General features: G+C 34.7%; 1 protein-coding gene across 2 annotated transcripts in view; it reads right to left on the bottom strand.

Annotated features, from left to right (window-relative positions):
- Positions 1-23,409, bottom strand: part of DLC1 (DLC1 Rho GTPase activating protein) — a 337,791-nt gene extending 314,382 nt beyond the window's left edge. The window contains exons 1-2 of one of the 2 annotated variants that reach the window (XM_069484940.1): positions 23,160-23,409; positions 8,526-9,673 (exon numbers count right to left, since the gene is read on the bottom strand). In XM_069484940.1, coding sequence (XP_069341041.1) covers positions 8,526-9,548 — 1,023 coding nt within the window. In that variant the 5' untranslated portion in view covers positions 9,549-9,673; positions 23,160-23,409. Of the gene's footprint in view, positions 1-8,525; positions 9,674-23,159 lie in introns of those variants that run through there. The other variant, XM_069484934.1, reaches the window with a different exon arrangement.
- Between the last annotated feature and the right edge of the window lie 4,448 nt (positions 23,410-27,857).

Genomic DNA, 27,857 nt, shown 5'->3' with positions numbered 1-27,857 from the left:
GGCCTTGCCTCTTGTCACAGTTTATTCTCTTGGCTAGAAAATCAAGCTCAGACCAACCTCTTCATTTTCTAGACCACGTAATGATGCTGCTTCAATATTTTTTAAAAACACTTGGGTTAATTTTTAAAGTACATACAAAGCAGTAAACCCTTTTGAATTTCATTGGCTCAAAAAATAGAATTGAAAAATTGAAGAAGTCCATTAATCACTAGTTTTAACCCCATGCCAATGTATAAATAGAACTGAAAAAAAAGAGTTAAAGTGTATTTTCCTGTTTGCTTATATTTCCTTTGAAAATGATGAGGTTATCTCTAAAATAGCACTATGATTTTCTTTACAGTTAGACAATTATCTGTGGCGTAGAAATCTTGTTGGCACCAAGGGACAGGTACCCAAGGGACAGGTACGTTATTTCTAAGAACATGAGCCAGAAAACCAACAGATCCTGTTGGCACCATTGTGTCTGGTGCCCAGATAAGAGAGGCAGGGCTCTGTTACATAGGTTATGTGAGCTATCCCAACGTTTGTGGAGACTGGCATTTCTTCGAGGGAGGGAGCCAAAATCTATGGTGGGTTTTGTTGTTATTAAAAGATTAATAAGTTGGTCTTGGTTCATAGTAACAGAAATCCATGAGGAAGAAACTAAATCAGTCTTACTATTATGACAGCCTCCAATGCGCAATTGGCTCTGAAATAGCCATTCATTATTTAAAATAACATCATAAAAGTCTATTAATTCTTGCTCCAATAAAAGCTGATGTTGGGTTAATGTGAACTCATTAAAAGCCTTGTTAATAACTAATGTAAATTTTCAGTTTTGGTCCAAGCCACTGATTGGATCAGAGGCTCCTTGCACATCATAACTACTTTTTTCAATAGTATCTGGAAAAAGAAACATTCATATCTAATTGCTTTCATTCAGAGTGTGTGTGTGTATATATATATAAAATATGAATAAATATATATTTATATATTATATATGTAGACTTAAAGGCAAATCTCTCAACTTTATGTGGTTTTCACAATAGAAATTCAAAAGAAATTCATTAATGTTTGATACTCTCTATAAATAAAGGTCCCTCAATCTCCCCTATTCATTTGTCTTTCAATCTCTTATTCTATTCTTCCTGTCATCTTCCCTCCACTCCATTCCCAGCTTCTTCAAGGTGACATTAACCAGAAAAGCTGTGGAATTTCTAGACCAGTGACTTCCTAACATTTTTGATTATGTGCTCCTTGTCAAACATGTGTATGTTTCTTATAAACTGTAACACATACACTTTTGTATTAGTATATCATATATATTATAAAACTGCAGTCTTCAGCCCCCAAGCTGTGGACTGGTACTGGTCTGTAGTCTGTTAGGAACCGGTCCGCACAGCAGGAAGTGAGTGGATGGGTTGAGGTTGGGGGGAGTAAGTGAAGCTTCATCTATATTTACAGCTGCTCCTCATCATTCACATCACTGCCTGAGCTCCAACTCCCCCCCTCCCCACCCCATCCCCCCCGGCCGTGGAAAAATTGTCTTCCATGAAATGGGTCCCTGGTGCCAAAAAGATTGGGGATTGCAGTTATGAAACATACATAAAATTGAATGATAAATTATAATAAAGGTGAATGGATATCCTAACATTTACATTTTCTACACCCACCCTTGCCCACTCTACTCTGGAGACAATTGAGTATATTCTAAATAACCTCTACTCATAGGTTGCGATATTACTAGTCAGTTACAATTAATTAGTTGTTTTGTGGCAAAGGATAATAATCATCTTGCTCTTGAAAGTTGCCTCAGATATCTGGATTTTACATGGTTTCTTTCTCCCTCTTCTTCCCTCATGCCCTGTTTTAGCATGGAACTAGCAAGGAGAATGAGAGATTATGGTATAAAGTATGGGATATCTTGTCAATGATTTTGGTTGTTTGGCTTAAGTTCATCTGCATCTTTACAACTTGGGCCTTGACACCTGGTATTATCTTCTGAAAATAAATCCTTTGCCATAACAAGGACATCCATTCATCATTTATGGACACGTTGTAAGCACGGGGTTGTATGCTGCAGACACAAGATTGAATAACTATCCTCAGTAAGCTTATGTTTTCATTAGCTATGGTGAAATCACTTGAATCCCAATGATTTTCTTCACAATATAGTATACATAGGAATTATAACTGGGATCTATATATCATATTAATAATAAGTCTTCTATGGATGTAGAGAGAATTGAGCAACTAACTTGGCTGAGAAAATTGGGGCAAGTAAGCCCCTCCAAAAGTGAAAACATTTGAGGAACTTGAAATATGAGTTTATTAGGGCTTCACCTCTAGCCCTGTGGAGATACAGCCCACGAGGGCTGGCTCTAGTCATCAGAGTACCTGCTGTAAAAGGATAGCAATGATTGCAGCCTGCTACAAATACACTTTTTGTCAAGGACTTGTATATATTTGACCAATGCTTCTTTTGGGATCCTATTTTAGCTTCTCCTCTCTCTCTTTCTCTTACTGTCTGTGCCTCTGTCTTCTCTCTCTTTCTCTCTGCCTTTTCTTTGTCTTCTCCCTTCTCCTCTTTCTTCTGTCCACCCTCCCACCCCTTTCTCTCTCACTACTTTCCTTCCCTTTAGTGCTGGCCTTATATGTTAGCCAAACAGAAGCCTTATTTGGTAACTCCAGTGGTATTGTACTGACTAGATGCTTCACAATGTAAGAAACTCTGCTATCTGGTTCATAGTGGTGGACCAAGTACAGAGAACAGGGCCTGGGACATTGGAAATGCTCAATATTTATTACTGATTGATTTAATCAGACACTATATCTAGTGTTTTCCTTTTTCATAGAATTAAATGTTTTTGCATTTCTGGTTGGTTTTAGGACAATTAGATTTGTCATGAGCCAAAATATTTGAGTCCCAAACATCTACAAATATATTTTTGGCTTCTTAGTTGTTTATAACGCAGAATCCAGTTTAAATGGCATGAGCTTATTTGATAGTTTTCTGTGGCTTTATGAAGCACAAGATAAGCTACTTACAAAGCTAGTAGCTTTACTTGGGGCACAAAATCAACTAAAAGTACATTGGCATAGAACTGTCACAGGAACGTGTGGTTTGTTCACCCACACACGAACCATCCTTCTAGTAACAACTTTTCATTACCAGCTCTCAAACTCCTGACCCCAAGAGATCCTCCTGCCTTGGCCTCCCAGAGTGCTAGGATTACAGGCATGAGCCACCTCACCCGGCTGATTACCAACTGTAATCCTTGACCTAAAGAAACAATTTAAAAAACAAGAGGATTTAGGAAGAGCAGTCTGCTCAACAGGCCTGTGTTGTTAAAAAGCAGTGTGATCTTAGCATAAAATCATACTGTTATTATGAATTTATCTGCAGAGCTATATATACTTACCCTGTTTTCCATTTCTTCTCTCCTTGTCAACTGATACTTATTTACAAACTGATTCTTCCACTAGTCCTTTCTTTCATTTCACATATCTTGCTACATTAGCTTGGGGCCTTGGCTTCACTATTTTTTTTTTTTTTTAGGTTTTTATTTCTTAGACAATTTTTTCTTCCTTTTTTTATAGTCTTCCAACCACCCTCCTACTTTGGCCTATTCTATTTTCTGCACTATTTACTATGTTCTTTATGTCACCCATTGATCAATGTTATTCTTCCTTTGCTACAAGGCTCCCATATAGGCATTCAGGAGATAGAAAGGAAAGAGAAGGCCATCTTAGGTATAGGTGTGCTTTTACCAAACTTATGCATATTTTAAAGATAGGGTAAGGAGAAAATATTTTATTCTTATCAATCATGGGTAATTAATGCATTATATTTTCCAGATAGTTAAAGTGCAGTATGTACAGTATAATGTTATACTCCTAGATAGCTTTTCTATAAGAAATAGTGGAGCGTTTGATCAACATAACTTCAATATATGAAATAGTTTCTTAATATGGAAAGGTACCCTGTGGTGTGAAATTGAAGCACCAAGTATTTATACAGAATACCACAGAATGTATACACATCTTGGTTATTTCTTCCATATCATGCCATGATATATTAGAATATATTTATATTAGAGTGTTATTCCTCAATATTTATGTTATGACTTATCTCTCGATATGAATTTTCACGTTCTTCCTTGATAATAGAACTTTTAGCAGACACATACTTGCCCAGAATGCAAACCCCAACTCTCTCTTTATTGCTAGATGTGGCCGTAAAACTTTAAGTGCTAGCCCATGATATCTGAGAGAAAAAGAAGGGTGCACCTTCTGAATCCTACCTCAACACAAGATTGTGGCCACCCCGTACCCTTTTTCCTTCCCACTGACTTGAATATGGATGAGAGCTCAAGACAGCAGAACAGGTAGATGAAAGGGATCTGAGTTCATAGAGCCTACATATTGGTCCAGGGCTGCTCACACCCAAGTGTTATGTGTGTGTGAGAGAAATATGTTGTTTAAACAAATATTATGCTGGTTTTCTGTGATAATAGCCAAAGCTATAGCCTAATGCTGGGTGATAAAATAAGATCCTAAACTTAGTTTAGTTTATTGTTGGAATGTGAGGTTTTCACTGGAATGTGGAATTAGGTGTCTTCTCAAAGTTCAGATAATTTTCACAATTTTTTGGAGTTTATTTTGCATCATGATGTGAACTATTTCTTGTCTTATGTGAGCAAATAAAATATGTTCATACATTTATATAATTATGGTTATTCAAAAAATTTGGGAAATATTTAAATAGTTTTTACAGAAGATATGAATTTTGGACTCTCTTTAATTAGTAAACCACCATCAAGAACAAATATACTAATTCTTTAAGAAAAAAGTCTAACCTCAAGCCTTCCCCTACATATTTTCCATCTTCACATCTCGTTTGGTTTAAAGAGACCACTTCTTACTCTGTCTCCCTCCTCCAGACTCCCTGGAATCTGTCTCTGAAAATTGCTTTTTAACCAGATGCCTCACTCCAGGGACAGAGCCAGGCCCTGTGAGCACTGGGCATATGTCACCCAACCATATGGCTCATTCACTAGTGTTTGCTCACATTTCATTTGGTTTTCCTTTGATTTCAGTGGCTTCAAATTCATGATATATTTCATCATATTTAGGGTAATTATTAGCTTAAAAGGTCCATATTTACATATACTACAAATGCAGTCCTCTCTATTGAGACTCCTAAAAAATATAAATGTGGCTATCCTTGATGGCCAAAAATATTGTTGGAAACCAAGAAAAAATAAGTTGTGCAAAACAATGAATGCCTGCCAAGATTTGTAGGTTTCAAGGAATAATAACTCATCTCTAAAGTATAATATCTCCAGAGCACTATTTCTATACCTTCTGAGGATCACTCTTATAAGCTGTTTTTTTCTTCAAGTCTTAGAACTTTGATTATATCCTGACAAAAGAAATCCATGCTCATAAATTCAAGGAAGGATTTGATACACTCACATGACCATCAGAAAATGAGCTGATAAAAGTTCTGTAACTACAATGATATTAGCTTATATTATATTTGACTGTTCCAACCTCTCACCTTACAGCTATCACTATGGCTGACAAATAGTTTTAAAAATACAGACAATAAAGCAAACTTTTTCTAGAATCTGGTACCCAATGCCCAACAGACATAAAAAATAAGGCTCATGGGTCCCTCCAAAAGGCTTATCTCTTTTAAACCTGTTGCAGTGGCATTAGGAATTGAGTAGTTGACTGGAACCCTTGTTGATACTTAGAAAAACTTTATAAATATTTATTTTCATTTCACAGAAGTAACAAGAATCATAATGATGATACAGATATTTTGTGCAATGCAGAATCTGCCTCAAATAGTTTATATATCTAATATTACTTTATTTTTGTTTTTCTGTTTATTGTATGCATTTCACCCCTAATTCTATGATATTTTATAAAAATTAACATAGGATAAAAGGTGAAAATCTCCCCCTCTATCCTTTTGATTCCACTCATTCAAAGTAACTGCTGTTAACAACTTTGTGCCTATTTAGCCAGGATTTTGCATGTTCTTATTCAGTCATATAAAGAGGTTTATGCTACTGTCTTTATTGGTATCACTTTTTGTATACACACATATATATATTTTGCCATATATATATTTCGCCACGATATGCTATCCATATTGGTCTGCTGCTGTTGTTTTCCAGACACCTTATATCATAAGCATCTTTCAAAGTTAGTACACATGGATCTTACTCCACCTTTTTAATGGCTACCTAGTATTCCATACAATAGATAAATAACAATTAAACACATTCCTTCTTTATGGAAATTTAGACTGTTTCCTTTTCTTTCAGTAACATGCAATACAATAACATCTCTGTACATATATTTTTATGAATATTCTCTATTTTTTGTAAAGTTCTGAAAATGTCAATTCAAAGGTATTTTAACACTCATTCAATAACAACTAAAACAAAAATTCTTACACATTTTTGTTGTTCTAAGGGCTTCTCCCTTAACCATACTTTTCCCAGAGTAAATCCCAAACCTAGGATTTTGCATTTAATGTATTCATTACAAAGCATCTCACATGGGTTGTAGAGTCAAAGTAAATATTCCACCAGACAATGCCACAACACTTTAGAATGACAGAATGCTTAAAATAGAATATTTAAGTTTGAACTTGTAAATGAGATATAATTATGGCTCTCAAAATGCAACCATGCTATAGTGACATGTCCAAGAGTAAATTCTTTCCAGCATTCTTAGTATTGATATAAATGTCCAAGTGGTGAGTATATGTTTCTGGAATGTTTAATGTTTCTGTCAGCAGTGGGGCAGGATTTGTCTTATTTTAGGGGAGCTATGTTATAGGTCAGTTAATACTTTCTTATAGCATTATTGCATTCCCTCCAACAGATTTGATGGGATCTATGAAAATTTTTGCAGAAGTGACCTAAACATTCTAATCATAACAACTGTATGGAACATTAACATTTTAATACAACTTATGTAAGGAAGAGAGGGTTTGCCAGAAGCACAGAATGCTCTGTTGGCATACAGCTTGAGTACACTGACTTTTGCTGTAAAGACGTTGACTTCACTTAAACTAACTCAGGACACGTTACAGATCTAGTTTGTTAGCAAAACCACAGTTCATGGAAACCAGATTTCTTCACCACAAAGAGAGCTGGAGATTTTTTTTTCTCATTTTAGATAAATAGCCCCAGTTGAACAGATCTAAGAACATTAGTTTTATTGTCAGGGGAATTAAAATTATGGATTAATATCTCAAGAGAGAGGCAAGGAAGTATGTTTTAATTGTTGCATAAAAGTGTTCAATATGTAGGGTTTCTTCAGTGCCAATGGCCGTGTGGGATTTATAGAAGAAGAAATTGTATTTGGACTTAGGATTATAGAACACTACATTGTTGGACGAATTGTAGGGAAATCCTACAGATAAGTTTTGGTCAAGAGTTTACTTGCTAAATCATAATTCATGGAGTGCTGTGCCAATTCTTGCTTCTCTCACTTGGAAACTTCTTAGGGGAATATGGTATCTCCAGAATTGGTGAGAGGGGCCTTGTCAAGAAAAAATATTTTCAGTTATTAGCTCTTTTTGGTTAAGAGTTAAAGAAAAGTTATGGAAAGAAACAGAGACCACGATGTATCTATTGATGGTGAATGTGCCAGGGTATCATTTAAAATAGAATTGGCAATTTTGGGGGGAGGTGGTACTGCTGTCTTTATATATATAAATGGATGATTCTTTTTTTTTTTTTTTGGTTGAGACAGAGTCTCACTTTGTTGCCCAGGCTAGAGTGAGTGCCGTGGCGTCAGCTTAGCTCACAGCAACCTCAAACTCCTGGGCTTAAGCGATCCTACTGCCTCAGCCTCCTGAGTAGCTGGGACTACAGGCATGCGCCACTATGCCCGGCTAATTTTTTTCTATATAGATTTTTAGGTGTCCATATAATGTCTTTCTATTTTTAGTAGAGACGGGGTCTCGCTCAGGCTGGTCTCGAACTCCTGACCTTGAGCAATCCACCCGCCTCGGCCTCCCAGAGTGCTAGGATTACAGGCGTGAGCCACCGCGCCCGGCCAAAATGGATGATTCTTAATATGGGATTTATACCACTTTTATTATGATAAAATATACTTTTTGGAGAGAAAAAGAAACAGGCCCAAATAAATAGTATTAAATAAAAAATACCATGACTTTTCTTCTAAAAATTAGAGATTATTCTTCAGAAAGCCTTGAACTACATAATTATGAACTAAATGGTGGTTATTTAATTCCAACTAAAGAAAGTGATACCAATCCTGTCTTTAACACAATTCCAAAATAGATGTTCATAAACCATTGAAAATACATAGATTATTACATTTTAATTTTTACATACTTTGATGCTTTCACCAATCAATCTTTGAATTATGTAGCTCAATGCAGGCCAAAAGAAACATCTCCATATCTCTTTAATCCAAGCAAAAGAATAAGTGATGAAAACAAAAATATTTACACAATTTAAAAAGCCGGATCATCTGTGCATGTGTCTTACCTTTCTTTTGCGAAGTCTGACTTGGTTATCTGTGGGTTCCTGGGTGGCCAGAGTCTCCCGTAAGTGTAAACACTGCATGTCATCTTCTGCCTTGACCTTAGGAAGACTTTTGTTTTGATGCTCTAAGAAACCACTCTTCTCCAGGCCATTTGCAGCTGACATTCCACTGAGGCAGGAAGAAGGCTGCAGAAGGCAGCTTCCAAAATCTGCTTTCAATAATGACCGTCCTCTGTCTGTACAAGAAATAGCCAAGAAGTCATCTTGTACTACACTGCAGGTGCTTCTTTCATTCTCATCTTTAGGGAAATCAGGTTTCCGTCGTTGTTGAGCAATTACAGCAGAATTAAGCAATTGCTTCTCAGGCACAATATCTTTCACATTCAAAGAATCAAACGCATTTACTTTGGGTGCATCTTTTATTTCACTTAAGTTTATATCATTATAAAGCTCCAGGCTTTTACTTAGAGTGTCAACAAGTTTTCTATCCCCACTTTCTTCTACCAATGCTAAGTCAGCTTTACCAGCCACTCCCCAGGAGTTAGGAGAATCTTTGTTACTTTCCATGATGGGTAGTGTCTTCAATAAGGAGCCTGCTCCTTCAACGGTATGTAGGCCTGACATTTTCTGCCCTTGCGTACTTGAAATCTGTTTATCATCTGTAAGGTATAAATCAGAATCAGTATCCTCATCAGAAACGTGCACTAGTGTTTCTGTGCTGGCTTCCAAGGAAAGAAACTGATCTTCACCTTCACGGTTGTCATTTTCATCCACCTCCTTTGAAATGTGACCCATTGGCCTGCCAGGAAAATCTCTCAGCTCTGGTCCATGACAGCAGTCTGGTAGTGAAACACACTTCTCTTTGCGGTCCGCATTTAGAGTTGCATCCTTTTCCATACTTGCCTGCAAGCTGTCAGCTACTAGTCCATGATGACATGCTGTGTTACAATCATCAGAATTAAAAGGCTGTCCCTTCCATCGGGTCACATGTTCTTCCCAGCTTCTCTTTCTGATAGCTACAGACATGTCATCGTAGTTTAACAACAGACAGAGAGATACATTCCATATGAGGCTAAAGGAGATGGAACTTGATGAAAGATTATTTCAAATTCATGGATCAAAGAAGGGGGTGAGTTTTGTCATTTCGCCACCTATTAAAAAATTTTAAAAACATATAGTTATAGATACATTTCTAAAGTCAAAATATATCTGGGGGAAAGAGAGCACTTAATCTATGCTGTAAAAGTTGAGGTAAGAGATTTTCTAAAGCTTCTGTTTAATAGCATTTATAGTGCTATTTCTTTATGAAGCAGTCTAATATTAGAAGAAAATTTTACATTTAATGTTTCTTGTCAAAAATTGTCAGCAATGCTTTTAAAGACAGTTGGATTGGTCTACTAATGAACAAAAATATAAATACTGAACATTTAAAACTTCATTAAGGAAATATTTGGAATGCAGTACTAAATAGAAGTCACCAGAAGAAACATGTTGCTCTAGCTTGCATGCTTTCCTGATTTACTTTTGTGAACACGGGTCATTAAAGAAATCCATTTGCTGTTTGGTTTGAATTGCAGCAAAGGCCACCGGGGAATTGTTCATGCAAAACTTGAGCTATAGAGACAGCATGTGTAATGTATTAGTGTGTTAAAGAGCTAATACGGATTCCAAATGACCAGGATGCATTTACTCCAGGGAGCGACTACGAAACACAGAATAATCCAGTTTAGCTCATATTAACACACAATTCATGGATAAGAAAGCATAACATATACTGTTTACAGTATTTTAGGATAAATAAATCTGTCCTATCACAGCTACTACTAGGTAGCAAGTTGATGTTCAAGCTTAGAGAAGTTAAATAACTTGCCCAAAGTTACACATCTAGCAAGTGAGCCTAGATTCAAACTAGGTCCTGGTTCTAAGGCTCAGGCTCAGATAGCCAACAACCTTCATTGTCTCCTTGGAATTATGAGGTTCTAACTTCATCCCTTCCCCCTGTCCCCCGTATGTTTAGTATGTGTAAACTCTAAATGCCTCATGTAAGAATTCAAGTGAACCAAAAGTATAAGACAATTGGTACTATTCTTCAGATATTTGAGTCTCACTTTCTTTGGTTTCTAAGGAGTTTAGTTTGTATATTACTGTTAGGATTTGTCCATAAAAATTTAAGTAAACATGAAAATCATGCATAAGATAAGATCAGAATATAAACACATTCCAGGTATCTATCCTTTTGCCTTGGATTATTCAAACCCATAGTTAAAGGAAGTAAATTGTACCAATGTAAACTCAACCTTATAAAAAATGCCTAATCCAAATGTGGTACTACAATAAAACCAAATTATTGAACTATAAAAGGGAAATCCTATTCAAGAGCAGGCACTTTTATTTTTTTTTTTGAGATTTTATTTATTTTATTTTAGTTTATTTTATTTCAGCATATTACGTGGCTACAAATGTTTAGGTTACATATATTATTGCCTTTGCCCCCTCTGAGTCAGAGCTTTGACTCCACAAAAGAACTGTCAACACACAAGTTGGATTGGCTTATTGATTTCAGCCCTAAACAAGATTAACTGCTGTGCTGGTTTTGGGTCGCTTCAGTCTATTAAAAAGGACTCTGACTCACCACCAAAAATTTCAAACTGTTCTTACTAAGCACATGCTGGAAAGGTAAATACTTTTACCCTATAAAGATTGGTGAAGTTAAGAAATGTACTAGAATTTTGGTACCCTAGCCTGACCATATATCTTTGTGGATACTATGTGGTTCCCTCAAAGGTCTGTGGCCATCTTTAAAAATGGTCAGCCTTCACAGTTTCCATGTTGGCATTCATTTTGCACTCAAAAGAAAATATAAAGTCTCTGAATTCCATGCATAAGTCATTATAGTGTGGGAGGCTACGGAAAGTGGAAAAAACGCATAGATGCAGGCCAGAAAATTTCTGCTTTCATGGGCAAATTTGGGTTGTAATAGGGCAGTTCTGTTTTAGATACTTTCTTTTCTTTATTTTTATCCAGTGTAGAAAGAGCAGGCTAACTTAAGAAATGCCAAGTGGTATTACTGTGTCATTCCTAAGCAGCATTTACATTTAAGTTGAGCCTGAATTCTGGTTTCATTTCTTTTAGTAAGGAAAAATATAGTTTCATTAACTTTTTGGGAAAAAAATTTTCCCAAAAAAACACAAAAATTTTGCCTGTAAGACCTCACAATGATATTATTAACTTATTTTGCTCAACCTGGACAAGTAGGTAAGTATTTCTATCACATCCAGGAAGATAGTTCAACAAGTTCTGAAACAATCTAACTACAAAGAGAGATTGTAAATTAGATAGATGCAATTTAGCATTAATTCTTTCTGTCCTCATTTCTACTCTAGGTTTCTTGGACATTTATTTCCAAATCACTCCTGTAAATATACTCTATTTACTTTATTTTATTTTTTTGAGACAGGGTCTCTCTCTGTTACCCTGGCTAGAGTGCAGTGGCATCATCATAGCTCACTGCAACCTCAAACTCCTGGGTTAAAGTGATCCTCCTGCCCTCAGTCTCCCATGTAGCTGGGACTACAGGACCTCACCACTGTGCCTGCCTAATTTTTTTTTCTATTTTGGGGAGAGACGGGGTCTCACTCCTGCTCAGTCTGGTCTCAAACACGTGAGCTCAAGCAATCCTCCTGCCTTGGCCTCCCAGAGTGCTAGGATGATAGGCGTGAGCCACCATGCCTGGCCAACACTGTCTATTTTAAGACATAAAATTTCCTAATAATCATTATGACCATCATCATTACATTTTGAGTGCCCAGTTCATTCCATGTCATGTGATTAGAGTTTTTTAAAAGCATAATCTCTGCAACCTTTTCTACCTATGGATCCTATTTAAATTCTGATTTGTAAGATTTATAGCTAAATCTTCCTCCATGATTAAAAGGCTAAACAGAATATTAACAAATAAGAGCATTAGATTATTGATGATTGCATATGAGCATCCTGGCCTCATTTTCTGTATCATTTGAATTGACTATATTAAGTCCTGTAAGAAAGGGAAGTCGTTGTAAAAGACCTGACTTTCCCTATGAACCTGCTCCCCAGGCTGCCTTATTTAAAATTATATTTCAAACTACTGACTACTTATTTTGCAAATTTCTGTTACATTTCTTTTGTAAGCTTTTTCATGCAGTTTCATTCAGAATGAGCTCAGCTGCTGAGGATTTGGATAGAGGATCTGGAAAAGTGTAGGTCATTTCAGGGTGTTGATTTTATGAAGTGAATTTCCATGGGGATTTTTCACTTCTTAAATGCATGTGTTCAAACACCACTGTATTAATATTACAAGAAACTGTATGTACTTGTAATTATGCAATGATTCTGGAAAATACTTGTGAAATGTCCAAATTTGCTTTTTGTGATATTAATGCACAGGATATTTAGACACAAAGTGATTTAGAATTTGTGTTGATTTTGTAACATTTACCACTCTTTAACATAAGAAATTCATGGCATACAGTATGCATTTTAAAAATTAAACAAAACTGATTGCTATTATATTTTAAAATAATAATTGGAGACATTCTAGTTTAAGAATCCCTGACCTGTGTTTGATATCAAACAAGTATGCTCTACTTTACACTTGCTTCTGAAATACACATACACCTTATAATTTGGACTGTCAATTGTTCTTAGAAAAGAAGAGCTAATGATAATCACTATTGCTGATAGCCTGAGAGAGAACAAGGTGCAAATGAAGTACCTGAGGCAGAAATCAAGTGTGCAGTACTGTAGAACTGACAGTAGTGAGATCAAAATCACAATTCAGCAAGCATTTATTTAATACCTAGTGAGTGGCAGAAACTTTGCTAATCATTGGGAATGTAAATCTAAGTAATATGTTCTACCTTTCCTATTGAATCTTACAATTTTATGGAAGAAACTCCAGCAAACAAGGATAGTAAGTCCTGTCATGGCCACAATACCATTGGTAGGTGTACCAATACAAGGAAAAGTTTGACACTAAGTAGGGGCTCATCAATTTCCTTCTATCCCTCACCTGCTCCTTCCTTCCTCCCTAGTGAGTGGTGTTGGGGATGGTGGATATGTTAGGTAGGGCTTGACAGAGAAGGAAATGTCTGAGTGAGATCCTCTGTAGTAAATTTTCTGCCTCCACAACATTCAAGTCAAATGGGAATTGAGGTAGTTTCCTTTCAGATGGAAGAAGTCTTTCTTTCTGGCTTCAGATTTTTACTGTTGTTGAATCACCACTTTGGAAAAGATAGCAGAGGCAACAATAAACTCCAGAGAATTACTTATAACTTGAAAACTCATTAGTTACCTTGGAGGGGAACCACAACATAGGAACATTTCAGAGAACATTGAGGGGAGAAATTTTTCAATGAAAAAAATTTTCAGAATATGTCCCAGAATGAATGACCCAAGTCTTTGGATGGAAAGGAACTCATGGAGTATGCAGTAGTACAAGGAAGAAAAATAGACTGTATCAAGAAATATCATTGTGAAATTTCAGACTTAGGAGCTAGGCAAATGATCCTAAATTTTATCAGCGAGAGAGAGCGAGAAAAAAAGAGATTATATATTAGGAATTACAAATCAGAATGATATTAGATTTCTCAAAAATAACAATAGAAATAAGATGACAGGAAAATTAATGCTTTCAAAATTCTAATGGGAAATTATGTCTACCTTAAAATTATAAAAAGGAACCTTATTTTTTAAAATCTCTTCTCAAAAGCTACTGGACAAAAAGTTCCAACTAAATGACAGAATAAACAAAGCTGGAAAGACATAGCAACAAAGAAGCCAAGAATTCAACACAACAGAATAAAATTTGTGTAGCTGGTCTAGTGGGCAATGATTTCACATAAATTCTAAAGTTCTCTGTGAGGGATGTCTGTTTGGAAAAATAAAACGAAATAATAGATTAAATATATGACCACATTGAGAGAAATTTTATAGTAAAGTCAAGATAATTTGTGTGGAAGAATTAGTAATAGCTACATAGAAAACTAGGGGAATCAATTATTAACTCCAGGAGAAATAGTTTTATAAGAAAGGAAATATCATAATACATTACCTGGCTAAGCTGTGGCTAGTTTAATGCAAATAGTACATGCTAACTTAACCAAAATTTATGAAACAGAACTACTTTCAGAGCTATTTGATGAGGGGTGGGGTTACAGATGATGGGGAGAATAGTTTCAGAGAGCTAATGCCTCATTTTCTATAGCAGGGAGTTAGCAGATAATGTCTAACATAGGAAAAAACAATAGTATAATCACATTGTTTAGAAATATGGAGGTAAATATCAGAAGTAGCTAAAAATAATTTAAAGTGTGATTATTTTTTGTGTTATTTGCTTGAGATAGAAAAAAAGTCTTGTTTCTGAATCTTGGAGTCATGTTAAATGATAACCTAAATTTTAATATGTTCTTGGGTAATAATTTTAAGATTGAGTTGATGCATAAATATGACTGCAGGTCCTGTATAATATATCCGATGGAATAAAAGTATTCTTTTTGCCCTTTCTCCGTTCACAATCACAAAAACACCAGCCTTATGTCTTTAGAAAAGTAAAGGTGCCAGTTTGGATATTTATCTTGGGCCACCAACATCAGTGTTTTCCATGATATTTCTTTTAGGATTTCCTTGCTTATCCCAACCTTCCTGGGAAGTCCTGAAATTCAGGACAGGTATTCTTGGTAATCCTCTCAGCCATAGTTTTTCTAAAATATTATCTGAATAGATGTTTAAGAAACATAAAATAACACATAAATAGCATTAAATCAGTAAATGCTTATGAAAAGAAGAATTCTCCATTACATATTTGCTACTTTTCCTGGGCACTTCACTCCCAATACTTGGAAAAATGGCAACTTTCCGATTCATCCCCTCAGATGTGGGTATCTTGTTTTATCCTTTGAAAACACAGATGCCATATATCTATATCATATGCACACATATATAAATAAATGAACACACAATTGACTTCTGGGTTGTACATATGTGTGTATACATACACATGCTACATACATTTTATATATATATACATGAATGCCTAATTTACTCCTGGGCTGTTTGTAAACACCTTCATACAAACCCTGCATATTTAATAGAAGGGAAAATAAAGACATAACAGTATTGCCACTTTCCCTTTCTTTTCTTACTTTTTCCTTAGATGGCTAAAGTTACTTTTGGTTTCCCTTAAGGTGTTTCTTCCTAAAAACCCATCCCATGTTAAATTTATAGGTCATGTTATCCTCCTCCTACTGCTTTAAGGCAAATATATATTATATATGAATAATAGCTACCACATAGCATGTGGGAAAGAAGAGAAGAAAGATATAAGGGAAATAATCTTCTTTTAATTAAATGTAGGTTATACCTTCTAAAATACACTCTTGCAAGAAAAGAGAATGTATCTGAACCAAAAAAGAACATATCTACAATGGCACATTTTGTTGCTATATGGTAAGGATCAGGCTGGTGAGACGGAGACACTGGGAATCTGACCATCCTGCAATGATATGAAATCTTAATGTGTCTCAGCCTACTCTCACAGTCACGTTTGTACGTACTATGTGCCCCCCAAACACTTAGTGAATTGAATTAGACAACCAGAACACATACAATCACAGTTTAACAGATCTTCCAATGTGTTCTCAACTATTGTCAAGTAAATCCTCATTACAGTGGACACTTGTGGAGGCCAAAATGAAATTCATTTTCTTAATGAAACTGTAAAATTATTTAGCAAACTAACTTGTGCCCATTTGGGCATATTCCCACTGCCACCCAGCTCAATAAATGAAGAGAAATGCTTTTCATTGCCAAACTGAACTGACATATGCAAGATGTTTCAGAGCAGTAAGAAAACCTAGCAGAGATGTTTTTCTTAATTCCTTTTCATAAATGCACAAATAGAAAAAAAGATAATAGCACATTTTAAAAAAAGCATTTCTATGAGTCTAATCAAGACATCCAACATTTAGTAAAAGACAGTTAGTGCTTTTTCTTTAAAATATTCACACTATCTAGTCCAAATTAGACAAGGTTAGAATTAGGATGTGGGAGAGAAAAACCTTTAATAACAATGCAAGAAATATTATATCTCCATAGGATTTCATGCAGATTTCCTTTCATTAGTAGCAATATGTGTCCTAATCCCTTACAAAATCATTATTCATCTACTTTTACATACTTTGTCTAATGTTGGAATTTACTCACTATGCCTCATTAGCTGTTAGTGGAAAACACGCACTCCTGTTAAAATTCTTTATTGGTAAATTGCTTAATGGAGATTAAAATATATATGAAATAGCTTCCATGTCTTTAGGCTGTCTGGAAAGCATCAAAAACTTTACTAAATTACAGAATAAACCAACTATAATGAGCCCAGTCAGGGGAATAAGTAGTACTTCACTTTTTCCGAGAGACACATCCAAGCTTCCATCATTTTTGATCTTCAGAAGAAAAATGAAGAAGCAGGTATTCAACATAAAAATTCTTTTAATGTTAACCTATTTTTATGACTATCTGAGAGTCTTTTACTGAGTTTGGAAAACTTTTTCTCATTCTTAGTTCTCAGAGTACAGTTACTCCAGGAATCAGGCAAATTTGAAAATTAACTCATCAAAAAAGAGGAGGGTGTTGCAAAATGCATGCTGTTATTTCAGTGGTGCCCTATTTTTACTTCCAGGTTACTGCTATTTAATGTACCTTCCAGTAGTATCTAATTTTCTTACAGGGAGGATCCCAGATACTGGCAGTGTTTGACTTACCACCCACATTATGGCTCAAGTCAGCCAGAATTGCAGATTCTCTTAGCGTTTTCTTAAGCAACCCACATGTAATTTGAGGAAAGCTTGGAACATTTCATGATATTTTCCTGATATCACTAAGACCTTTCTGGGGATATTTGGTTTCTAGGAGATCCCAACATTAACACAGTCAGAAGGGACAATATTGCCTCATGGTTGCAGCAATTTCCAAATATTTGTATTATCTTTGTATTTCCTTGTTTTATTTTTTAAAAGGTATGCAATCTTCTCAGTAGTAGTGTTCCAGAGCACTTTGGGCATTTACAATTACGTTTGTACCTTAGATGAATTCTGCAGATAAATTCATTAATGAATAATTAATTTTTTCCCATCATGCTATCTCTTTTCTGTAGAATCCTTTATAATCAAAGGAAGGTATTGCCTTTCCTCTGAACTTGTTTCAGTTGAAATTTTTCATGCAACAAGATGATATTAAAAGTTTGGCTGCCCTTTTTTTTTGTATGACAAAGCAGTATGATTGAAATGTGGTTTTGCCTTATTATAAAAACATATTTCTCTTCAACAAAGGACATGGATTATAATACTTTATCATCACCATGGTGAGATGTGACTCTGCTTTAAGTGGTGTCTTTATTTTTAGCTTTGCTATCATTTCTAAGAACACTCTAACAGTAGACGCAGTAATCACTAAGTATAAATAAAAGATATGGCTACATCAGCACAGGTGCTTAGATAGCAAAGTGACAACAGGGAACTGTAGTTTTAGTCATTCCACAAGCACAACTTTCACTGAAATCAGAAACAAGAAATCCTTGAGAATTTATTAACTTTTGTCTCCTGTACGTAATAATCTCATCTTACGTTGTCATCTACCTATATATATTTGAGCTTGTTTTTATCACCAGGTGCTTTTCTTTATACCTAAGTAATAATAGGTACATTAGAAACTTTTGATGATAATGATAATAGTAATAGTAAAAAAAAAGCTTCCACTTATTAAGCATTTATTATGGGGCAGGAACTGTATTTGGTGTGTTACCTACACTATCTCCTTTAGTAATAATACTAACAAATACTCTATGAGATAGGTACTTTCATTGCCCTAATTTTACCTGAAAGAACTTTGGCAGGACTAACTAGCTCAATGTCAACCACATATTGGTAGGCAGGGAGGAGTATCTCCTTTTTTTGTGAAGACAAGATATCTGTTAAGGAACCATTTTTTTTTTTTTTGTGGTGGTTTGAGTTACCTAAATTCTGTGTGCCTCAGTTTTCTCACTTCTGTAATGGCAATAATGAAAAAATTGTTGTGGGCAAAATAAGAATGAGTTAACATAAAAGTAATGAGGCAATAGTATTGTAGAGTGCTTGGTCCATGGCACATGGCAAGCAATCACCAGATTTTAAGTAACATGATGATGATGATGATGATGACGACGATGATGATAATGATGATGATGATAACAACTCCTTTACCTTTAGACTGATCTTAGCTGCAGAACCCACAGCTGAGTATGAGCTAAAACTATCCCTTGTATGTCCATGCTATTTCAATATACGTGAATGATTAGGTCCAGATGTGAAACACATGAATTTTTATTCTTTCTTCATTAATTAACTTATGCTTTGTAAACAAAGACTTGTTTATTATACTGTATGTAAAACAGTTTGCACATACAAAATCTCATGTGATGCTCAAAATGACCTGGTTATCTCACACTTTATTAATAAAAAGCAGAGACTTGGAATAGTTATGGGGCAAGCTTTGAATCACAGAGCATCAAGTGGCAAAGATGAAACCAGAGCCAGTTTTCTGACTCTGCCCATGACTTTTCAGTACACCACCCCGTTTAAATTGTGGAAAATTCACTGGTGCTCTGTTCTCATTGGCCTCATGTAACTTTTAATTTCAAACTATTTCTGGATGCGGATGCTTCCTTCTGGTTCTTAATTAACTTGAAATGTCATCTAATGAGAGTGTTGTTAACCTCTGGCCTAAGGCTCTCATGACTCTTGCCAACCTTTCATTTTCTTTTCCCTTAAAAATTATTATTCTATTATTACAGGATGTCTGGAAAATAGAAAAAAAAAAGTCCAAATCCCACGTGTTGCCACTCTTCAACTCTAGTTTTCTTTTTCTTTTTTTTCCCTCTCTTCCTCCCATTCATTCCACAAACATTTATTGACAAACACTGAAAATTTCTGACATGCTAGGTATTCTACAAATTGCCAAGAATAAAAAGAAACACTAATTGGATTTCTAAACATGTTCTTTGATCTTTCTACTTCCTTTCTATCTCATTTCCATTAATAGGATTTCTCTTGGAATTATTTAAATTGCATTGCTAAAACACATTGTTATTTCATACTAATATAAAAACAAGTTTTCACACATATAATCAGCTACAATTGTCTTTTCTACCCAGCTACCTCAATTAATGAGCATGATCATAAGCATATGATTAACATCACCTTTCATCTTTTTTGCATCTGAGTCCTTGTGTAATCTTTTCAAATTCACTTATTTACTCTATAATCCATTGAATCAAAATGAACAATCTTTTTTAAAACTAAGTTTTACGGTTTACATTTCACATTTATTCTGTTAACTTCCCTAAAAATTAAGTCCATTTATTTCTCAGAACTTTATGAACTGACTAGCAGTTTAAGGCCAAAAGAGAACATTACATTTCTATATCATACCAGAGTCAATTAAGAGTTATGCTTCTCTGTAAGTCTGTTTGGTCTGTGCTGTTTACATAAGGGGCCTATCAGTCATGTGGGTGAAACAGGCCCAATATTCATGCCACTTCCCTTAAATCTGGAGGTTTTCACTGTTCCCTCATCCTCATCCAATTCTCTTGTACAATTCTTGACATTTCTCTATTTCAATAATAAAAATCTTTGATCCAGATCTAGGTCATATCTCATTTGGAACTTTGCTGTACTGTAATGGATTTTACAGAGTAATTCTCATTGTATGATAGTACTGATACCAGTTTATTCATTTTATAAGAAGAAACAAATAAAATAAAAACAAAAAATCTTAAATGACCAATCCTAGACCTATTTTAAGCTTATAACTCCTAATCCTCTATGAATAAGATTAAACCATCCCTTAAGTATTTGTAGTGAGATATACAGAATGGGTAGGTTTGCATAGGACCAGAAAAATTTCTCCTTTTTTATTATAACGTTCTTAAGAAAAAAATGAAATGTGTTCTCTTTTCCTATGCTGTCTAGTAATCATGCAGTCAGCCATATAGGCTATTGTTTTACTGAATTTATTCCTCCCTTCAATAATGGAGAGCGTGGTGACATTGGAAAGAAGGTTACATAGTGTATCTTTTACTTGGTAATAACATCAGGAAACTCAATCTAACTCATGAGATGGGAAAAAAAAGCATCATGACACATTATCTCTAAAGAAATGGCATCTATTAGAAATGGAATATATTAGTCTTATGAGAAAAGCACTAGCCTTAGAAAGTACAGTGCTTCAGTGTACACAGCAGTGTATATTGTCATATATGAAGTATGATACAGAAAAAAGTCAACTCTCCCATTTTATACTGCACTGATCAGACATTTATTTATACACTATAAAAAATTCTGCATTCTACTACTAAAGGACTTTGTAGAAGGCTCAGAGTAGATATACAAATCAATTAAAGGATTGAAAATAAGCTGTAGAAGGGAAGATAAAATGAGCTGGGCTTATTTGGTCTAGAAATGTAGACTTAAGTTTTCATATGTCCATTTAGGCTTTTTATATTTCCACTGGGGAAAAAAATCCCACACAGAACTGGATATAGGCTGCAGCAATAGAGATTTAGGTTGGATAGAAGGAAGAATGTCTAGATACATAAGACTCTTAAACTGACCCCAGTAGGGGAGGTATGTAAAATCACCTCTAAAAGTCATTGGTTGGGATAGTTTTATTATGATACCATTTGAGTACAAGCATATAAATTAGACTAGCTCTTTTCTAGCCCTAATTTTTAAGAAACCATTTTAAAATTAATATAATTATTAGCATATGTATTGATTTTCTTGGCATAAACATACAATGTAATAATTGCAAAAAGTTATTCTTTTAAAGTGTTAGTTGAAGGCATATTAAATCTTTTTAAGAAAACTTTTGCATTTGAGAAAATTGCATTATTACTAAATTTGATTTTTTTTTATCATGATTTTTTTCCCATATAAGTAACAGTAGTTGCAGGTTTTGCGCCCCCCCCCCCGCCACTTTTTTTAAAGAGAAACTCCAATTTTCTGTCTGCAAAGTAACCTTCTACTGGACATGTTCATACTTAATTATGCATAATTATTATTTGAAAGAAAGATGATGTTGTGTAAAGATATCTTAATTACGAATCAGGACACTGTGGTTCTGCTGTTCTCTTTTACTAGCTAGCAGTGTGACCTTGGACAGGTCACTTTTGAATGCCATTCCTCAGCTTCCTTGTTCAAAACCTCAAGACAGTGTCAGAAGAGGTGATCTTTCATGTTCTTTCCTTCCCTGAAAGTCTATGCAGGGATTTTATTAAATCATAATTTACATAAGTAAATATTTTATTTTTGACATATTTAAAATGAAATAGATTCTTCATATTTTAAAAGTCAAAATGAATAGGTAATGAATAGTTAAAATTTATCAGTATAAATTATTCTAGCATGGAATTTAAGAATAAATTAGCTAATCGTCACCTTGTCCTATATAAAAGCTTATAACTAAAACACTTGAATTTCTTATTATCTAACTGTCAATATAGCTCTCCCTCTTTCATTTAGTTTATTTTGTGTTCATCTAGTATACTTGGAAATATACATGAATATTTGTTTCCTTTATGTACCATTTCATATTATTTCTATAAAATGATTTCATTCTAAATATGCATAAATATAACAATATGTTATGCAGAAATCAATACTATTTCATTCATTACCAAATTTCTTTCCTAATATATTGTACATTTAAATATTTAAGATCACCTTAAAGAGATTATAGTCCAGTGGAAATGTAAATATATGATTATATGAAGTAAGGACATGTAATCAGTTTCCGTATGATTGCAGTGATTTCTGGCTGCTTTAAAGTAGCAATAAGGAGTGCCAGTGTCATTGAGAATTACTTCAATTGTTCAAAACATTCACACAAAATATGACCTGAGCAGTGACTCCTGGAAAATTAATATTTATTAAATCCAATTCTGGTATTTAATTTTCTGAAACTCAGATTAACTACTAGTTAGGATGGAAATGATATCTGAAATTTCATGTGTTTACTTTTTTTTTTTAATGCACATTTTAAGCTGTACAGGAGCAGCTTAACATGTGGTTGAAACTGGTTTGGGGAAATAATGAAGAATCCAATCTTCATAGTTTTAAGTGAGACACAAAATATTCTTTGGAAGCTGATTATTAAGAAAAAGTCACTTCAGTGCTTTCTACTCTCCCTGTTGGCAACAGAAGCGGAGTAAGGATTCATTTATACTTCACACTTGTGTGTGAGAAAATGTATTTGTTTCATATCATGCCATGCAATAGGAAAAAATGTCTTACAGAACAATTAATAAATAAGTTAAAAATAGAAATGGATCAAAATAAAATCTCTGTGGAGGAAAAGAGCAAAATCTATATGGATCCTATTTTAGAAATGACATTTTGCTGAAACGATTTGACTCACAGTTTTCTACTTACTAAACATTTTCCACTCTTGATTTTATGGCTCTAAAACCTAGGAAGTCACCAACTTCGTGCAAGATGCTAACATTTATCTTAATCTTTCTGCCTGTTCAAAGAGCACCTCAAAGGAGAAAGAGAGTCCATAACGTCTTACCTAGACAACGAGGAGCTGAAACGCCAAGGCATGACACTGTTCGACACTCAGGCTAGGAAAGAAGTCCGTCCCTCTTAGTTTCTCCAAAATCTAAGTTCACATTTCGTGGTTGAGATCATGGCTCTATTCTGAGCAGTTTTACGCAGTGTGTGATTCTAAGAAAAACACCCTCTGCAGCTGGAGGGAACCTTAGCTAAAGCAGGATCCTGTCAAGGCATTCCTAGTGACTTCTGTCTACTAAATTCAGACTGATGTTTTGCGAAAGGGGCCTCCACAACCAGACCCAGATTGCCTGGAAAGTATTTCCTGCCTCTGAGGAGTGTGCATGTGAGAAAGCCTGCACCAAGCAGAAGGGAGGGGGAGAGAGCCCAGCGCCTGGGCGTTTTAGGAGTTCTGATTTTACACAGAACTCAAGTGAGTTTTGTCAAAGCTCTTGAGGTGATTAGCTGGAGAGTCATAAAGTCCTAGAGCTTTTTCTATCCCACACTGCTTATGGAAAAAAAAAAAAAAAAAAGAAGAAGAAGAAAGAAAACATAGTTCTCTCCCCATTCACCCACAGTCTTTCCACTATATTAGCTGTATATACACAGCTTAATCAAAATACCTTTACTAGTTCTCATTTCAAAAGATCCTTCAAAAGAACAAGAGGAATTTAGGTTTTTAATATCATAATTCTTCTAAATTTTCAAACCTTTTTTTTTTAACATCACTTAATATGTAAAATGCTGCAGTCTTACATTTTATACCTGAGAAAATCTGTAAGCAAAATCCCAAGAATCTAGTAAATAGAACATTTTCTTCAAAATCTCTCCCATGGCAAGAATCCTTCACAGAATTAAAGGAGTTTGTGTTATGGCATATGCAGCATTACCTCCAGTCAGGATCCTCCAGAGTTACACAAATCCAGTGCTGGAAAAGCAGGAGACAGACTCCATCTTGATCATATTAGAGTCTTGCTGACATTAAACACTTGCAACTACTTCCATCTAGCATGACAGGATCCCTGAATCACATCTCTAAAGCCACTCACAGTATCTGCATCCTTCGTCCGAAACAAATTTTGTGAACTATCATCTGTTTATCTTTCCTGCTTTCTTGTGCCTCCACAGGATGACTTCCTCCGAGCTGCTCCAGGCTGGGAACTTGGACTCTCATTTGGTTTTGATTAAAACCAGACAGCCAACTCTAGAGAATTTAGGGAATAAGCTAATGGAAACTGCAAGTATGGCTTTAATTAGTGCATCAATTAATAATAGATGTTAGCTCGTCTTATAATAAGATGTCACATATACAGATGCAGAGGAAGGCCAAGTCGTTTCAGGAAAGAAGTTATACCAATTCTCATTTCTTTACGTCCCAGAATTCTCTTTAGGGAATGTGGAATGACAGAAGAGGGACGTGTCCTTGGGACATCCAGGTTGCGTAGAGGCCAGTGGAGTGGCTTCGTTGTTTATACCAGAGAAGCAGGAAACAGCATCTCTGACTTTAATTATCTTGCATGGTGGAAATTGCTCAGTCATGTCTCCTTTCTACTTTATTTACAATCAGCGGATTCTAGTGCTATTTATGACATAAGCATTTTTTTCATTGATTGGTGATCAGATTAATCTAGTTATTGGGTCTATATGTGGCTTGCAAATTTCTAGAAGTTTTCAATAATGAGAGTTGCAAGAATAATTACAATTCTGATATGATAAATAGGTGACATATAGAGAGGTACAAGAAATATTAAGCCTGTTTGCCCTATAATCCATCCTGTTCTTCTCTGAAATTATAAGTAGTTTTCATTGTTCACATTTATTCTATTTCTAGATATCACAATGGCCATCTCTCTCTGACAATATTGGGCAGATAATAACTTGAAATATGATGTTATAGCTATTACTTCTTTTCTTATTGGATAACTAAAATCTCAAAATTAATGCGAAGTATGAACTGTACTAGGCACATGTTTCACAGCAGGAATAACTTATACTGTGCAGGAGTTTGAAAATGAGAGGTATTCAAATAAAAACATTTAGGCAGAAGCAGTTTTTAAAAGTTTAGATCAAAGTCTTACTGATTAAAAAATGAGCATATAGATTTCTTTAATTTAACCTTCAACCATATACCAAGAAGGAAGTCCGTTCTTTCATAAATTCTTTAAATAGTATTTATATTCCTATTCGTAGTATTTCTGGTGACGCTCTGCACATTTAATCTTCCCAACAATTTTTGTTCTTTTGTGTTCTTATTTTTATTTTACAAATAAAGTATTAGGACATAATTTTCTCACTGTCAAATGGTAGAAAATGGCCAAGTCCACATTAAAACTCAGATCTTCTAACTCTAAGTTTAATGCTTTATTTTTTCCTCTATAAACTGTTTCTCTTGACTTCCACTTAATTACTATGTGAAATTGGGAAGACTTCTTAAACTCTCTGCATTTCAGATTCCTCTCTAAAAATAGAATCAATTCCACATTACTCACAGATTGGAAAGCAGGATTAAATTTATATACATAAATATTTATATATTTATATTTTTTCCCTAAGGAAAACACTGAAGCAGAATGGAATGAGAATAGATATAACTTCTTTCCTAAAATAACTTGTGTATCTCCATCTTTATCTCTATCTCTGCCTCTAGTCCTGATATACATACAGTGGTTGCTCAACATTATATTAGCACCCTGCTAATTCTTCTTAGCTAGATTCTCTTCATGAATACTATGCCCCTTTATATAATTTAACTTTGTTTCTATTTATATTGGCTGGAGGAAACAACAAAACTCTGTTCACATACATTTATAAAATGTCTTTTTAGATACCTAGACACTCTGATTGGTAAGTTTCTCCTTAACATTATCTTCTCTAAATAAAAAAGACTTCATGTTTTCTTCTATTAATAGAAGGATTTCTTCCCAAATCTTTAATTATTCTTATTTATTTTTCATCCTTCGGTTGCCTGACTCCAAACAAATCTCAGAAATTATAGTCTTATAAGGGCTTTACCAAATATAAATATGAAGATAAATAATGAGATAACTTCCTAAGTGCTTAATTTGTGTCAGGCACATTGAAGGAGTTCAAAATAGTTGTTCCCTTCTTCTATTTGTAAAGCTAAATACCATACTCCCTTAAATGTTGGCATATTACTTTATACTAGATTAGTTAATAAAGAATGATATAAAAGCAGTTAAGAACTTGAAAACAAAGTGTCAGGATAGGAGTCTGGCTCCAAAACTAACAAGCATTGTGACTTGTGTGAGTTACTTAACCTGAATAAGAATGTTTTAGCTTTTGTAACTAAGAATTTACAAAATTAGAGACACTAGTCTATGTATAGCCATTGGACTTTCTGGCCAGTATAATGTTCATTGTTAGCTAGAATTGTTTGTACCATTTGAATTACTGCCCTGTTTGATCTTTACATCTCTCTTTTGGGTGATATTTTTAGAATATATCTATCTATCAAATTCTAAATTAAATGTGTACATTTGGAACAATTATATTGGTGGAACAATTATGTGTTCTGTGGGAAGAAAAGAGCAGCAGAGGAGGATTAAACCTTATTTTGAAGATCAACTTTCTTCCCATGGACTTTCATCTAAACAGTAAACATTGGCTATTATAGTTTCTTGAGTCCTTCCCCAATCTTTTTAAGGAAATTTAAATCTGGACTTCTTTTGCATAATTGTTCAATGTCTCTAATGTAGTTCAATAACACTTTGTGTAAAGCAATATTTATCCTTTGAAAACGATGTTTTACTCTTTTATGAAATGAGTAGCAAACATCATTAATTTGGTACTCACATTCAGCATTTGTGATATTGTGAGTGGAATTTAGCCTTTATTTTTTTCAATTTTTGTGAAGGAATGATTTTATAATACTAGTGAACTTGAAATTAGTATATAGAGAGGATAAATGCCTTTAAATTATTTTGAAGTGTACACATGTGAACAGTTAGTATAATAAATGTAGGAACACTTTGCCCTTGAAAGTTAATGCCACTCAAATCTCCATTTAACAATTTTTCTTGTAATTTATTGAAATTACCACATGTATATTAAAGCAATAAAAATACAATTTATTTGGGCCGGCCAACGTGGCTCACGCCTATACTCCTAGCACTCTGAGAGGCCGAGGCGGGAGGATCGCTTGAGGTCAGGAGTTTGAGACCAACCTGAGCAAGAGTGAGACCCTGTCTCTACTAAAAATAGAAAAATTAGCTGGGCGTGCTGGCATGCGCCTGTAATTCTAGCTACTTGGGAGACTGAGGTAGGAGAATCACTTGAGCCCAGGAGTTTGAGGTTGCAGTGAGCTAGGCTGACACCACGGCATTCTAGCCCAGGTGACAGAGTGAGACACCATCTCAAAAAAAAAAAAAAAAAAAAAAAAGTGGAATTTATTTGACAGGATTTCTAGTTTATTTTTTCAGTAATTTTTACATGTGCTTTCTTTAAATAAGTTCACCTTGATAGACTCATTCAGGCAAGAAAAAAATACATAAATTTTGTAGTTTATATTTAATGATCTTCATATGCATTATTAGTTTTTTGGTCAACTTTCTCAAAATCTTGACACCCCACTTTTGGTAACCATTTTATATTCATGTGGAAGTACATATTAAAGGAACACACTTAAGTTTGATGTTAAATTAGCAAAAGTAGCAAAATCATGTAAGCTCTCCAAAATCAATGATACCTGTTTCTTGTA

This window comes from Eulemur rufifrons, chromosome 12 (assembly GCF_041146395.1).
Source record: "Eulemur rufifrons isolate Redbay chromosome 12, OSU_ERuf_1, whole genome shotgun sequence".
Lineage (NCBI taxonomy): Eukaryota > Metazoa > Chordata > Mammalia > Primates > Lemuridae > Eulemur > Eulemur rufifrons.
This window is presented reverse-complemented; position numbering and strand designations above follow the sequence as displayed.